This window comes from Aspergillus steynii, assembly GCF_002849105.1.
Source record: "Aspergillus steynii IBT 23096 chromosome Unknown P170scaffold_6, whole genome shotgun sequence".
NCBI classification, from domain to species: domain Eukaryota; kingdom Fungi; phylum Ascomycota; class Eurotiomycetes; order Eurotiales; family Aspergillaceae; genus Aspergillus; species Aspergillus steynii.
This window is the reverse complement of record NW_020194403.1, coordinates 737,390-750,283: the sequence shown is the minus strand read 5'-3', so window position 1 is coordinate 750,283 and position 12,894 is coordinate 737,390. Positions and strand designations below refer to the sequence as shown.

Genomic DNA, 12,894 nt, shown 5'->3' with positions numbered 1-12,894 from the left:
AATTGTTTAAACTATACTTTGTGTAAGTTATAAAGCTGGATAGATCAGGAGTTATATAATTCGCGGAGTCATTATTAATAATCTAATCTTTTTTACTAACTAGGATAAATAAGACTACCTGCCCGGAAAAATTAAATATATCCTTAGTTTATTAAAAAATAATTATTTGTAGATTATTAGATTTTAAGACTTTTTTTAAATAAATTTTATTTTTTTATTTAGATACCTATATATCTTCTACAAGTAATTATTTATTAGGGTGAATATAAGATATAAAATAAAAATAATTTGTTATTTTATAGCTATATATCTTATAGTAAATATATATTTTATTAATTATTTTCCTATTTTCAGGAAGATTCTGCTATTTCTTAGTAAAAATATAATTATATATATTATTTTTTGGCTTTCTGGGAGGATAGTTAAATAAAAAAAATATATTTTTAATAGGAGGAATATTTATAAAGGGATTTTTTCTTTTTTTACTCTTTACCGCGGGTACTATAAATAAGAAGTTAAGTATCTGGTTTGCTGAAAGGACTGCCTTATCTATGATTTTCTTAAAATAAGATTATTTTATTATAATAGCTATATTATCCTTTAGTAAATAATAGGTCAGGTCATAAAAAACAGGTAATTTATTTTAAATATTATTAAGTAATATAAGGGTCGCTATTTAGAAGGTAATTAGATAATAAATAGTTAAATAAACTTTAATTGCTTACTGAAAACCCTTAATATAAATAGTAAGTAAATTAAACTTATTTTTATTGTAATAAATAATATTAAGAAAAAGTGATTCAGACCTTCTATTACCGGAGCTAATATAAAAATAATATAATTTATTTTATAATTTATTAGCGTATTCAGAGGCGCCAGATAATATCTTAATCTAATTAAGTATATTATCTAATAATTACTGCTTAATCTAATAAACTGTTTATTTTAAGTACTTAAGCCAGATTTTAAAGTCCTCTATATTATTAATTAAGGGGTAAGGAATCGAGCTATTAAGCAGCTGGAAGTAATAGAGTAGTTTTAAAATAATTTATACTTTATTATATTATATATTATAATTTTTATAACCCTTGAGTTTTTGCTCTAATCCCTTAATTATAAAAGGGTTTAAAAGGTTAAGTTTGAATATATCCTGCGGTTTATAATAGATTTAATCTTTAGGAGGGACCACCGCAAAAATAGTAATCTAGTCAGATAAAGAACTTATCTTGAGACACCTAAAAAAAAACAAGGTAATATACAGCTAGGGGTTACTAAAATAATAAGAGATTAAAAAGAATAAAAATAATTAAACAGCTCTAAAAAAGCAGAGGGCTTAAAACCTATTAGAAATAAACTCTAAAGAAAATAATAATAGAATTAGATAATCTCTCTACTTACATGAGATAGACTATAGCTTATATAGCTATAGTCACATGACCTGCATCGCGGAATGAGCCATGCAACTCCCGGAACCTACCGCTAATGTAGTGGGAGGTTCCAACATAGACTGTTTAAGATATCCACTCATCGCTGTAAGAATTACTACCCTTCGCTTGTAACGTCCAGTCATATTTCTACCCTAGATCTCGCCCAGCGCCTGGCCTTACCCACCTTACCAGTCCCCCTAATCCTCAACAAACTTCACCCAGCACGTATGCTCCTCCACCTTCTCAAACGCCTCATCATAAAACACCTCGAACCGATTCGTTATACCCGGCGACACGCCCACAAACCCCGGCGCAATCTCCGTCATATACTTCCGATAAACACTCGCCAGGAGAGTCGTCATCTCGGCCATCGCCAGACTACAACCAATCAGTCAGTACATATCCCTTACTCTGCCCCTTCCACCACCCCGCCAAAAACCAAACGAAAGGGTAAAACTCACTGAACCCCAATACACATCCTCGCACCACTGGAGAACGCCCAAAACCACCTCTTCATCTCCGCCACCCTCTCACCATCTCCCTGCAACCACCTCTCTGGATTAAACGCCTCCGGATCCTCAAAAACATCCCCGTTCCGATGAAGACTATACGCCGCCATCCCGACCACCGTACCAGCGGGGATCTCGAACCCATCGATGACCTCGTTGGAGTCTGAGAACCGCGGCTCGGAGCTCGGGATGGGCGCGTAGAGTCTTAGGGTTTCTTTAAGGACGGCGTCGAGGTAGGGCAGTTTATCAGCTGCCATTGGGGGGATGATATCATCTTTCGTGATGTCGATGGGAAGAGATAGGATTTCTCGCCGAAGCGCGTCTTGGAAACGCCTATTATGCGGCAACGAGAGCGCGAAGATCGCATACATAATCGTGTCGCTGGTCGTGTCGATGCCGGCGAGGAAGTGGTCTGCGCATTCGCTGGCCACGTCGAGGAGGTCCATGGGCTTTTGTGCCCTGGTTTTGGCCTTGGATTTGATGGCGTCGAAGAGGCGTGTGGCGATGGATTCGGTGGGGTTTGGGACACCTGTGCTGTGGATGGTGCTTGCGGCGGTTAAGGCGTGCGCGCGGATACCGGTGTAAGTTGTTGGTTTGGACATGGGGAGAAGGCCGAGTTTGGTTATGAGGGACTCGGTGAGGCCGATCTGGGTATACAGCCAGTTTGTTAGACGGGGGAAGTGCACTGCGAACCAGGTGAGGGTTCGACGACTGGGGTGGAGGATGTCAGAGAGGAGGGCTCTGTCGGTGGGTGAAGAGAGCGAGGTTGTTGAGCCTTTTGGGCCGTAGAGGAAGGCGGTTATTGAGTCCATGGAGAAGTAGTGGAGGGCTGTGAAGATCTCGAGCTCTGATGGAGAGGCACACGACGAGGAAACTAGGGATAGGAATTTGCGGGTTTTATCCTCGATCATAGTAGCCGTCTGAGGTGATAGGATGGATGATTTCGAGTAGGCGTGGTGGAGGAGCTTCTTGCGTTCTGGGTTCTGGTCAATAGGCATTTATATGGCTCGTTCAGAGAAGTTGAGTACCTCGATGTTCCACGCCTGAAATAAAACTAAATAGATTCTTTCTCCCATACACATCGAACATTCTGTAGAAGCTTCCTCGCTGAAATGAGCTGCCTGCACCATAGATAGTCCGCAGCGCGGACAGACTGTTGAATGATATTTCATTTGGGCCAACACGGACTACAGGGCCGTACTGTTTGTGTAAGAGGTCGATGCATTGTGTCCTGGTGCTCCGGTAGTCTTCCCATGCTAGTCGATACTTGGTCAGAGCGAAGGATTTGGGCCCGGGGATTTTGGCTAATGGCGAGAAGAAGGCGGTCCTGATGATTCTAAGGACAGCCAATGCCAGTGAGATTGAGATAAGAAAGATAACAGGGGGCGATAGAACCGGCATTGCAGTGATAACCATTTTTCTTTCGTTAGGGAATAGATCGTTGAAAGAGATATCTCAAGGCAAAGTAAGGTTCATTATATAATGACAGTGGGATCGCCAATGCGGGGAATCCTGGAGCATCGGATAGCGATAAGAGGTGGATTTCGGGGAAACCGTCAGCGAGCAGAGATAACAATCCGTCTCGCTTGGAGATAGCAGAGTTTAAAGCTCATGATCAGGATTGGAAGAGAATCTAGAGGAATTCAAGCTTGGTATCCCTTGCATCTCATCCCATCATCAGTTCTATGACGTGTCTAGCGATCAACCAATTACACTTTAAGCATTTGATTTACATCGGTAAAACCTTCAACAGCACTTTCTCCGCCTTTCCTACCGGCTTATCCTCCATCATCATCTCATATGCATCGATCTCATTCCTGCTCTCTCCCAGATTCAAATCCACGTCTTTCGGGTGGATGAACTTGGTCTTTTTGACCAATTTCCAGCCCACAAACATAACGATGTAGAATAGCAACATCGCGTAGTCCAAGAAGAAATACTTCAAACTCCAATTATTGGGCACATCAACGAAAAGGTCGAATCCCAGGAGCAAAGTAAGAATGGAGGTGGCGGAGATGGCAATGTACGACGTGTACGGCTGAAACCTCCCTTTGTAAGGAAGCGTGTCTCGGTCAATGCCTTGAGCTCGCAGGGCGCGCGAAAAGTGGATGTATGTTAAGCTGACGGAGAAGTGGTTTAGCAGCTGATTCGCTGTTATGAGAATGACCAAACTGATTTTCGACATCTAATTAGCGCTGCCTTTCATGTCAATTCGGTGGAAAAGGAACTTACTAGCTCATAACCTGATTCGAAGTCTCAGATACCTGCATCAATGCAAGCAAACAGAGTGACAATGAGGCAAAGAGAGCCCAGATCCTATCCACGTCAGCATCTCACCCGTAGACTGAAGAATTGTTGATCAAACATACGGAATTCCGTTCTTCGTACACCTCGAAAACACCCTCGGTGCCTTCCCATCAACAGCCATCCCATGCAGAGTTCTCGTCGCCGAGAAAAGCAACGCATTACCAGCACTGACCAGGGATATCATAATGCCCGCATTGACCACGCTACCGAGTCCCGCGATGCCCAGTCTTTTCATTGAAATCACATACGGCGAGGCAGCGCCCGTCGAAACACCTTCGCTTTGCAGGCGAGCGAGCGTGGAATCGTCGTAGGGAATCACGATCGAAATGCAGAGGGCACCGCCGACGAAAAATAAGACGACTCGGACAATGAAGGTCTTGTATGCTCGTCGAAGGGTCTTGCGTGGGCTTTCGGTTTCGGCGGCGACCATGCTGAGGTATTCGGGTCTAAATTTGACACTTTAGTTTGCTGGGGATGCAAAAAGGGTTTTGGTAAGAAGATATTAGGGTGTTTACCCGCAGAATGTAAAGCCTGCCTGTACAATGGCTGCCACCACACCGCAGAACCTTCCACTAGGACCTGAGACAAGATACTCGGCAAAAGCACCGGGATTGTTCCAGTATCGGAAGCCGTAGGTGTCGTGCTGGGGGTTTCCGCCGACCATGGTCACGAATGTGTATGCCGTGAGAGCTAATGCTAGGAGGACCTTGAAGATACCGATGTAGAACTCGGCCATGCCGAACCAGCGAACGGAGATGACGTTCAACATTCTTTTCTGGATCAGTAATGCGTTTGACGTAGGGGATAGAAGCCTACAGGTAAATAACCATCATTATGACCACAACTGCTGCGGCAGGAACCTGAAATATCGTCGTGAGAGCAAATCACTGCGTGGTTTGGGGAATGACTTACAACATCTGTCCAATATCCAATCATTAAGCTCAATGCGACAATTTCGAATGGCACCAAAAGGGCCCTAGTCACCATGAGCTTTAACTTCAGAATATTAAAGAGAGGATCTTACATGTTCAGAAAGTAATTCCACCCCATTGCAAATCCAAGCGCCGAGTCTACCCATTTCGAGGCGAACGTGATCGTCGCACTCGTGACAGGCATATAACACACCATCTCAGCTACTCCATTAGCAAAGGATTCCTCATATACTGAACCACGAAAAGAGCACAAACCATAGCATTCATTGACACAAAGAATACATATCCCCCAGATGAGAAACCCAATGAACAGCCCTGCCGGACCGGCCTTGGGCAGGGCATTTCCGATCGTGACAAAGATAGCTATCTCTTAGCAACTCTCCAGGCAGCGACCAACTAAAAAAAAAATGAAAGAAACATACAAGTTCCAATGGCCGCCGAAAGCGCAAAAAGCTGCACCTCTTTTACTCCAAGTTTGCGATGCAGACTTTGGGACCTATTGTCTAGAACACGAGTGTCGCCTTTTTCCTGCAAGGACTCGTTGTAAGACTCGGCGCCTTTAGTCTCCGGGGGTGCTTTCTCGAGCACATGTGACGCGGACATAATGAACCGAAATGTTTGCTCGCGGGAGGAGGTATGAAACCAGATCAAGGATCAAGAGCGAGCAGACCGGCATTCTTATCCACCCAGCAGAATTGATAAGGATAAGAGGGTCGCTGACTCCTGCCGCGAATTGCGCTCCTTATCGCTGTCGGAGACTCCGACGAGGTATGTCAATCATATCCCCGTTGGTATGCGTAAGCTATGGTGTATTATATTATATTATAGAGAGACCCTGGATTTACGTATATCCCACCCCAAGCCTATATTCTGATGTGTTCGTGTGGCACCGGTCTAGGCCCCCGCGTGGCACTCCTAGCCCCCGCTCATCACACGCTTGCCCCTACGGCGCAGGACGCCCTTCCAGCCTGGTACTTCATGCATCCCTGCGTCTCGACACCACCAGACCTCCTGTACGACTCCCCACAATGTCTGAATACTACCGATACAGTACCGCTGAACCCCCGTCCACCATGCTCGCCACAAGGGCCGCTCGTCGGGGTCTGCTTCGCACGCGGCGATGAACCCCGGCCATACGATCGGCGCCATGGCGCTCCAGCCTCTTTGTGCGCTCGAAGAGGACTTCAACGCCTCAGCGGCTATGAGGTTGGATACACAGGCCCGCTTGTAATAGCGCAAGGTGTCGTTATCGTCACATTGGTCCAGAGCAACGTGGTAATAAATTACGACCGCAGCGTGGAAGGCGAGAATATGGCAGGTTATTAAGGACCGGGTTTCGTGGTCAGCGCGCGGAGTCGAGGATAGGGGCTCCTGTGTGATAGTCCAGGTGTGAATGGCTTGCTTTAGTGTCTCGCGGGCTTGGGTAAGGGGGGCTGGAGGGGACGGTTGGGGGTGAAAGGAGAGGTTTTCGGCCAAGGTGATGGCTGTGTGAAGGTAGCTGGCTAGTGTTGCGGTCGTGCCGTAGATGAATTCGAGGCAGTCGTTGTCTTGGTGGAAGGGGGAGTGTTGGATTAAGTCCTTGATTGATAGTATTTGCCCCATTGTGTATGGCTTTGGCGTGGGATACGGATTCGTCGAGCGCGATAAAGTGTTCATGAATGCACAGATGGTCCTCAATTGGCCGTCCCTCGGAGATGCGCCGGGGTTGAGAGACTGAAGTAGACGGTCGCATCCGCTCAGATGAATCCAGAACTCTGTCATGTCACCTTGCATGAGCTTTTTAGGTTAGTCTTTTGCTTCAGCTCTCGAAAATAGGTAGGAAAGGGGACCTACATCAATGGAAACCAGGGAGAGCATGGCTGATAACACTGTATCGCAATCCCCAACACCTTCTCCCGACGTAAGAGCCTTCTGTAGACTGGTAACTGCCTGCCCTCGATTTACCTGGGCCAATCTCTCGTATTTATGCTTGTCGGGATGGTGTCGACGAAGATGAAAAGCAGAAACCGCCAGCAGGGCGTGAAATAGGGCTTTGCTGCCCCGTGACCCTTTCCCTCCGCCGACGACGAGCGCTCCGGATTCCACAGCCCGCGGGACATAGATCGTGCTGTACGGATTCTGGGGGTGATTTGCAGGTTGCAAGACGTTTGCGACAACCCGAATGTAATTGTCCATTAGCTCGGCGGCCGTCGAGTCGACGTACATCGACGGTGTGGACAGATTGGCTCGGACAATCTCCAGTGAGCTTTCGGTCATCTCCATAGACTCAAGCTCAGGCTCCGCATCTGTGGGCCCTGGTAATGATGTATTTTCCACTTCAAAAGCTGTAAAGGGACCCACAATTGCCTTTCTCCCTGCCTGAGTCAGGTCATCCAGTTGATCCAACATCCTATCAATAGCGACTGGATCACACGCGACAGGCAGGTTAGGGTCATAAACCGCCATAGCCTGTCGCTTCACAGAGCATGGTCGCTCATTAGCATCGTCCAGCCAATACAAATCGACATCGTAACCCTCGCAAGTATCTCCACAGCGACGACAGCGGGGTCGGAGATTGTCGCATTTGACTTTCCGGCGACGACATGTCCAGCATCTATTATCATTAGTCGACGGAATTTCTAATGAATTTTGAGGGGTATATACCCGCCAAAAGTCTTTGTTTTAACAATTTTCGCCCTTGGGGACATTTCTAGCGTGGAAATTGTCAGCGAGAATGAGGGGAAATGCAGTAGTTGGAGAAGTAGCGAGCGGATGAGTATTTCTGGGGTCGAAGGATCGTGGCGATAAGAGACCGAGACTCGGGCAGCTGTCAGCGAGCTTATCACGGGTTTTGTTGCGGTGTGATCGTGTGCTTAGTATTTAAAGGGCACCTTTCAGCCCATTCCGAGTGCTTTCTCAATAACAAGTCCTACTATAACTGCTCACAATGAAAGTCTTCTCACCCGTGCTTTTGTCTCTCTCTGCTGCTTCCGCGCTCAATGTCGGGCCCGACTATGCACACCCCATCGAAGGTGCGGATATACATCTGAACTCCCTATGTCAAAACACCACTAACCAGCAAGACCACAGACCTCGACAAGGACCTCCCCTTCTCCCAGCCCGTGACATTCGCCCATCTCGAATGGCAACGATGTCTCGCATCCTCCCACACCACAGTACGCCTCCCCACACTCAAACCTCTTCATCAGCCTAACATCTCCAGCCCCTCGACATCGCCATCCTCGGCTTCCCCTACGACACCAGCACCTCGTACCGCCCCGGCGCACGCTTCGGACCACGCGGTATCCGGGCGGGGTCATCTCGCGAAAAGAAAGGCCGCAGTTACAACACCATCTACGGCGTGGACCCCTACTCCAGCGGCCTCAACATCATCGACTGCGGCGACGTCCCGATCACGCCGTTCGACGCCGCGCACGCCTTCAAGCAAATGGAGCAGGGATACCGCCAGGTCCTGTATCACCCTACAAACACCACGTCGGGCAATGGCTGGCCCCATCCCCGCATCATCAGCCTCGGCGGCGACCATTCCATCGTGTTACCGATCCTCCGCTCGCTGAAGACTGTCTATGGCCCGATTAGCGTCATTCATCTAGATAGTCATCTGGACACGTGGGATCCATACGCGGGGTACACGGGCATTGTGTCGGAGCAGTCGGGGGTGACGCATGGGACGTTTTTCTGGCATGCGAGTCGCGAAGGGTGTATTAGTAAAGGGACGAGTGTGCATGGGGGGCTCAGGACGAAGTTGTTCGGCGAGATGGATTATGCGATTGATAGTGAGGATGTGGGATTTCATCGGATCGAGGCGCATGAGATTGATGAGGTTGGAGTGGCGGGGGTGGTGGAGAGGACGGTGGAGGTGGTTGGGAAGGATAGGCCGGTGTATTTGAGTATTGATATTGACGGTGAGTTTCCTTTTCCTGGGGTGAACTCGTTATGGGCAAAATAGGGAGGGTGGCATTGAATGTGAGGAGGCTAACATTTATGTAGTTCTCGATCCAAGCATCGCTCCCGCCACAGGAACTCCTGAGTCAGGAGGCTGGACTACGCGCGAGCTGAAGCGGTACATTAAGGGATTGGAGGATCTTAATATTGTCGGAGCTGATGTTGTCGAGGTGAGTCCGCCGTACGATTCGGTAGCGGAGACAACCTCGGTCGCTGCGGCGGATTTGATCGTGGATATCCTAGCGGCGATGGTGAAAAAGAAGGAATATACGGGGGTGACTTCTACGGAGAACAGTGAAGAAGTACTCAAGGATGAGCTGTGAGATGGTGGTATTTGTGATGGGAATGGTATTCTGGATTGGGGGCTCTGAACATCCTATTTTATATGTTGAATGCAAGCAGGTTGCCAAACGAGGTTGGATATGCCTGCACCTGCATGTCAATCACTGAAAAGGCTCTGAAATAAATTCATTTGAACACGAACCATTCCAATCTAGCAAAACTAACAGTCGACGTTGGCTGACGACAGGTTCGCGCAGATTGCCTAGTCACTGGCATTGTCTGAACGTCTCGACCAGATTGCCTAGTCACTGGCATTGTCTGAACGTCTCGACTGGATAGATGATTTTCCTTTCAAGAAGGTAAAAGCCAGCAATGACATGGCAACACAAATGCATGCTAGGTGATGTCAGCTTAAAGACTCCAAACAGCGCTTGCTGTCTTTAGGTGACGGAGTGTAGCGTATACCTAGCACCAAGTTCATATATGAATAGCCCAAAGAGTCCGTCAACGCACCGGAGAGAAGGGGCCCGACAAGAAATCCCATCGTAAAACTGATATTGGAAAGCGAGTAGCTGCGCGAGTATCCGCCATGAGGACCGAAAATGCCGGGATGCTTCTCCTGTAATTCGTCGACCGTACCTGTGGTGAAATGGCTAGTTAACTATCCAATTCACGAGCGCAAAATCCCAAAGCGAGGATAGATAGGAATTTGTGGCTCTCATACAAGTAATCTCGATTGTGCCGACACTTGTGAGAAGATTCTGAAAACAGCCAATACAAACGATTGCGACAATGTATATCGTCTTGGCATTTTTCTCAGACCCAATCCATCGGTAATAGTCCCATTTATGAGCCGCACCTAGTAGCCATAGCAAAGGGGCCAGAAGAATAAATCCGAGTGCCGTTGGTGTTCTGGTTCCTATCTTATCTCGCAGCCAGCCAAACAACGGACTGAATATGATAGCGGGCGCCTGAAGAGCCAAGAAGCAGAGACCGGCGGGGAGACTGCCCCATCCAAAAGCCTGCTTCACGTGGATTGGAAGTGTAGTATTGTAACTCGCGATTAGAGACGAGTGCAACATGTAGGATAACAGTCCAACAATGACTCTAGGTTGACCCAGTATGATCCGGTAGAAGGAGGCAGCCGAGATATCTGTATTCCTGCGGAGAAGCGGGCTCTGTTCACTAGTATACTCTGGGCCCTGGTTGTTGTCGGACGCTCGGTGCTGGATATCGCCATCGCCGTCGAAGCGAACTTTCGACATCTTCGGCTTCTCAATCATGATAACTCTCATAATTATGTCTATAATTAGCACCGCCAACACAACCGACCAAGTGATCCAATACCCAGCCACCTGAAGGAGCAACCCAGCAATAGCCGGGCCCGAGAGAGCGCCGGCGCTAACAAGAGCATTCACCAGGCCAAACGTCTTTCCCATGTTCTCAGACTGAATCGAGTCTCTGAGGGTGGCATAGCCGATAATCCAAGCTGTTACGCCGCCTATAGCTTGAAGCGTCCGGCCGATGAAGACTCCATACACTTGAAGAAGCCCATTAGTACAGATTGCGGCGCACTCTTCCATTAGATAATTGTGCCTCTTACATCTGGTTGATATTGCTAGCAAAAGTGTCCCAGCAAACGCAAGTCCCAATCCGAGGATCAGAGGTACACGCCGAGATTTTATACGGTCACCAACATGCCCGATTAAAATGCCGGCTACTACTGCCACCGCGCCATATAAAGTAAGGACCTGGTACGTTAGGCGCTGGACGGCAGAAGGGCTGACATGATTCCGGTCCTCGAGGATATAGGGTAGGATGGGCACGACGAAGGAGTACAGAAAGGCTTCTAGAACTGATAGTCAGAGTCTGTATGACATTTGTGATACATTTAAGGGACAAAGGGTTGGGGTCTTCAGGATCTGTCTGTGGATTATTGAACAATACGGAAAGAAAGCCATTAATACCAGCAAAAAGCGCAATGCTAATACAGGAAACGATAAATCCTGTTGATGACCTCCAGCTATATCCCCAGGGCATCGGGGGAGCGTTATGGGAAGGCATGGAGACAGTCTTGTCCCAGTGTCTGATGTGGAGCGAGGCTGTAGATGAGGAAAAGAACAACGTGCGTTCGGAGAATCACGAGGATCACACGGCCTCCAACTTCTGGACGGGAACTTACGTACAAGGAATACCCTTTCTTAGGTTTGAGGCAATTACGTGGACCATATGTGCAAAAGACCGACGCGTATACAGTATTGCAGGCTGATTCCCATTCACGCAAAAGAGTTTAAAAGACACCCAATGATGACGTGGAATGAACTAAATAAGTTGTATTTGGGACCGAGTTCATGAGAAATTGACTTACTGCACATGCAGAATCTGTGTAACGACAGACTTGGCGAGTTCCACGTTGAACAAGGCTGTTTCAATAATAGATCACTATCAAATGACGATCATCAGACGTCTTTGGACAGGGATAATGTGGTAACACCGAGACTTTCTGTTCTATCCGCGAGGCAGGCTTTCACTTGGAAACACGAGGGATCAGCCGGTTGATATAAAGATCCCGAGCGAGGAGTGCAGCCGGTATAATTAGCGATTCTTCGTTATACACAACCAAGATATCAGTTCCAAATCTGATTCCTCAAACCAGTTTATCACTGAAGGCTCATCCTCCTATTCTCTGTGCAAAACAAGCAAGAACAAAATGGACGTTGAAGCGGAGCTTATGTTCGATGATATCGCGAAGAATTACGAGGCAAATTTTGCTGAAGACCCCAGTCTGCATCGAGTCATCGACCAAGCCTTGGGCTTACTTTCGCCACACTCCCAAGTTCTAGACGTAGGATGCGGGACCGGAAAGCCAGTCTCGTATCGTCTAGCTGAAGCTGGCCACGATGTCACCGGAATCGACATCTCTCAGAACATGATCGACATCGCCACGCGCCAGGTGAAAGCACAGTTCATCAAGACAGATATGACCAATTACGAGCCGAAGATGAAGCTCGACGCCATCTTTGCTATCTTCTCGCTATTTAACATCTCGCGCGCCCAGGTCCAATACATGGTATCTAGGTTTTACGACTGGCTGAAACCAGGTGGTCGGCTTGTTTTGGCTACGATTCCCAGCGAATGTCTATTCCAGGACCCGGGTATCTATGATGAGTCTGGCGAGTGGGTTGATCAGAAACCGATGTATTTTATGGGACATAATTTCTGTGGCTCGGCGGCGACGAAGCGGGGGTGGGAGGATTTGTTCACCCAGACAGGGTTCGAAGTGGAGGATCAGTTCTCTTACAATTTCTCCCCGCCGAGTTTGGATGCACATAAGAAGGATCCTGATCATTTGTACTACGTTGTTCGGCGAGGGTGTTGAGAAGCCATGATGAGTTGTGCTGTTCAGAGCCACCGAATGAGAATCTTGCGATGCTTCGTATTCTGCATATATTCCGGGTAGCTTACTGAGATAATGTGATCGGTATTATACCA

General features: G+C 47.6%; 5 protein-coding genes across 5 annotated transcripts; 2 read left to right on the top strand and 3 right to left on the bottom strand.

The window, feature by feature from the left end:
• Positions 1 to 1,552: 1,552 nt before the first annotated feature.
• P170DRAFT_457159 (uncharacterized protein) lies at positions 1,553 to 5,012 on the bottom strand (the record flags this gene model as incomplete). Its single annotated transcript, XM_024851693.1, has 7 exons — positions 1,553 to 2,912; positions 3,064 to 3,272; positions 3,332 to 3,390; positions 3,711 to 4,107; positions 4,169 to 4,252; positions 4,306 to 4,689; positions 4,759 to 5,012. 7 exons carry the CDS (start codon positions 5,010 to 5,012, stop codon positions 1,885 to 1,887), a joined length of 2,415 nt encoding a protein of 804 aa, XP_024701889.1. The 3' UTR covers positions 1,553 to 1,884.
• Positions 5,013 to 6,090: 1,078 nt separating this feature from the next.
• Positions 6,091 to 7,862, bottom strand: P170DRAFT_466052 (Zn(II)2Cys6 transcription factor; the record flags this gene model as incomplete). The annotated part of the gene is made up of 3 exons (XM_024852381.1): positions 6,091 to 6,951; positions 7,009 to 7,768; positions 7,819 to 7,862. The coding sequence occupies 3 exons, from the start codon at positions 7,860 to 7,862 to the stop codon at positions 6,091 to 6,093; spliced, it is 1,665 nt and encodes a 554-aa protein (XP_024701888.1).
• Positions 7,863 to 8,101: 239 nt separating this feature from the next.
• Positions 8,102 to 9,443, top strand: P170DRAFT_466051 (agmatinase; the record flags this gene model as incomplete). Its single annotated transcript, XM_024852380.1, has 4 exons — positions 8,102 to 8,186; positions 8,245 to 8,330; positions 8,378 to 9,080; positions 9,166 to 9,443. 4 exons carry the CDS (start codon positions 8,102 to 8,104, stop codon positions 9,441 to 9,443), a joined length of 1,152 nt encoding a protein of 383 aa, XP_024701887.1.
• A 260-nt stretch (positions 9,444 to 9,703) lies between these two features.
• On the bottom strand, positions 9,704 to 11,442 carry P170DRAFT_448425 (MFS transporter; the record flags this gene model as incomplete). Its single annotated transcript, XM_024850964.1, has 5 exons — positions 9,704 to 9,798; positions 9,868 to 10,041; positions 10,127 to 10,942; positions 11,006 to 11,251; positions 11,370 to 11,442. 5 exons carry the CDS (start codon positions 11,440 to 11,442, stop codon positions 9,704 to 9,706), a joined length of 1,404 nt encoding a protein of 467 aa, XP_024701886.1.
• A 670-nt stretch (positions 11,443 to 12,112) lies between these two features.
• Positions 12,113 to 12,781, top strand: P170DRAFT_477463 (class I SAM-dependent methyltransferase; the record flags this gene model as incomplete). The annotated part of the gene is made up of 1 exon (XM_024853467.1): positions 12,113 to 12,781. One exon carries the CDS (start codon positions 12,113 to 12,115, stop codon positions 12,779 to 12,781), a length of 669 nt encoding a protein of 222 aa, XP_024701885.1.
• Positions 12,782 to 12,894: the final 113 nt, after the last annotated feature.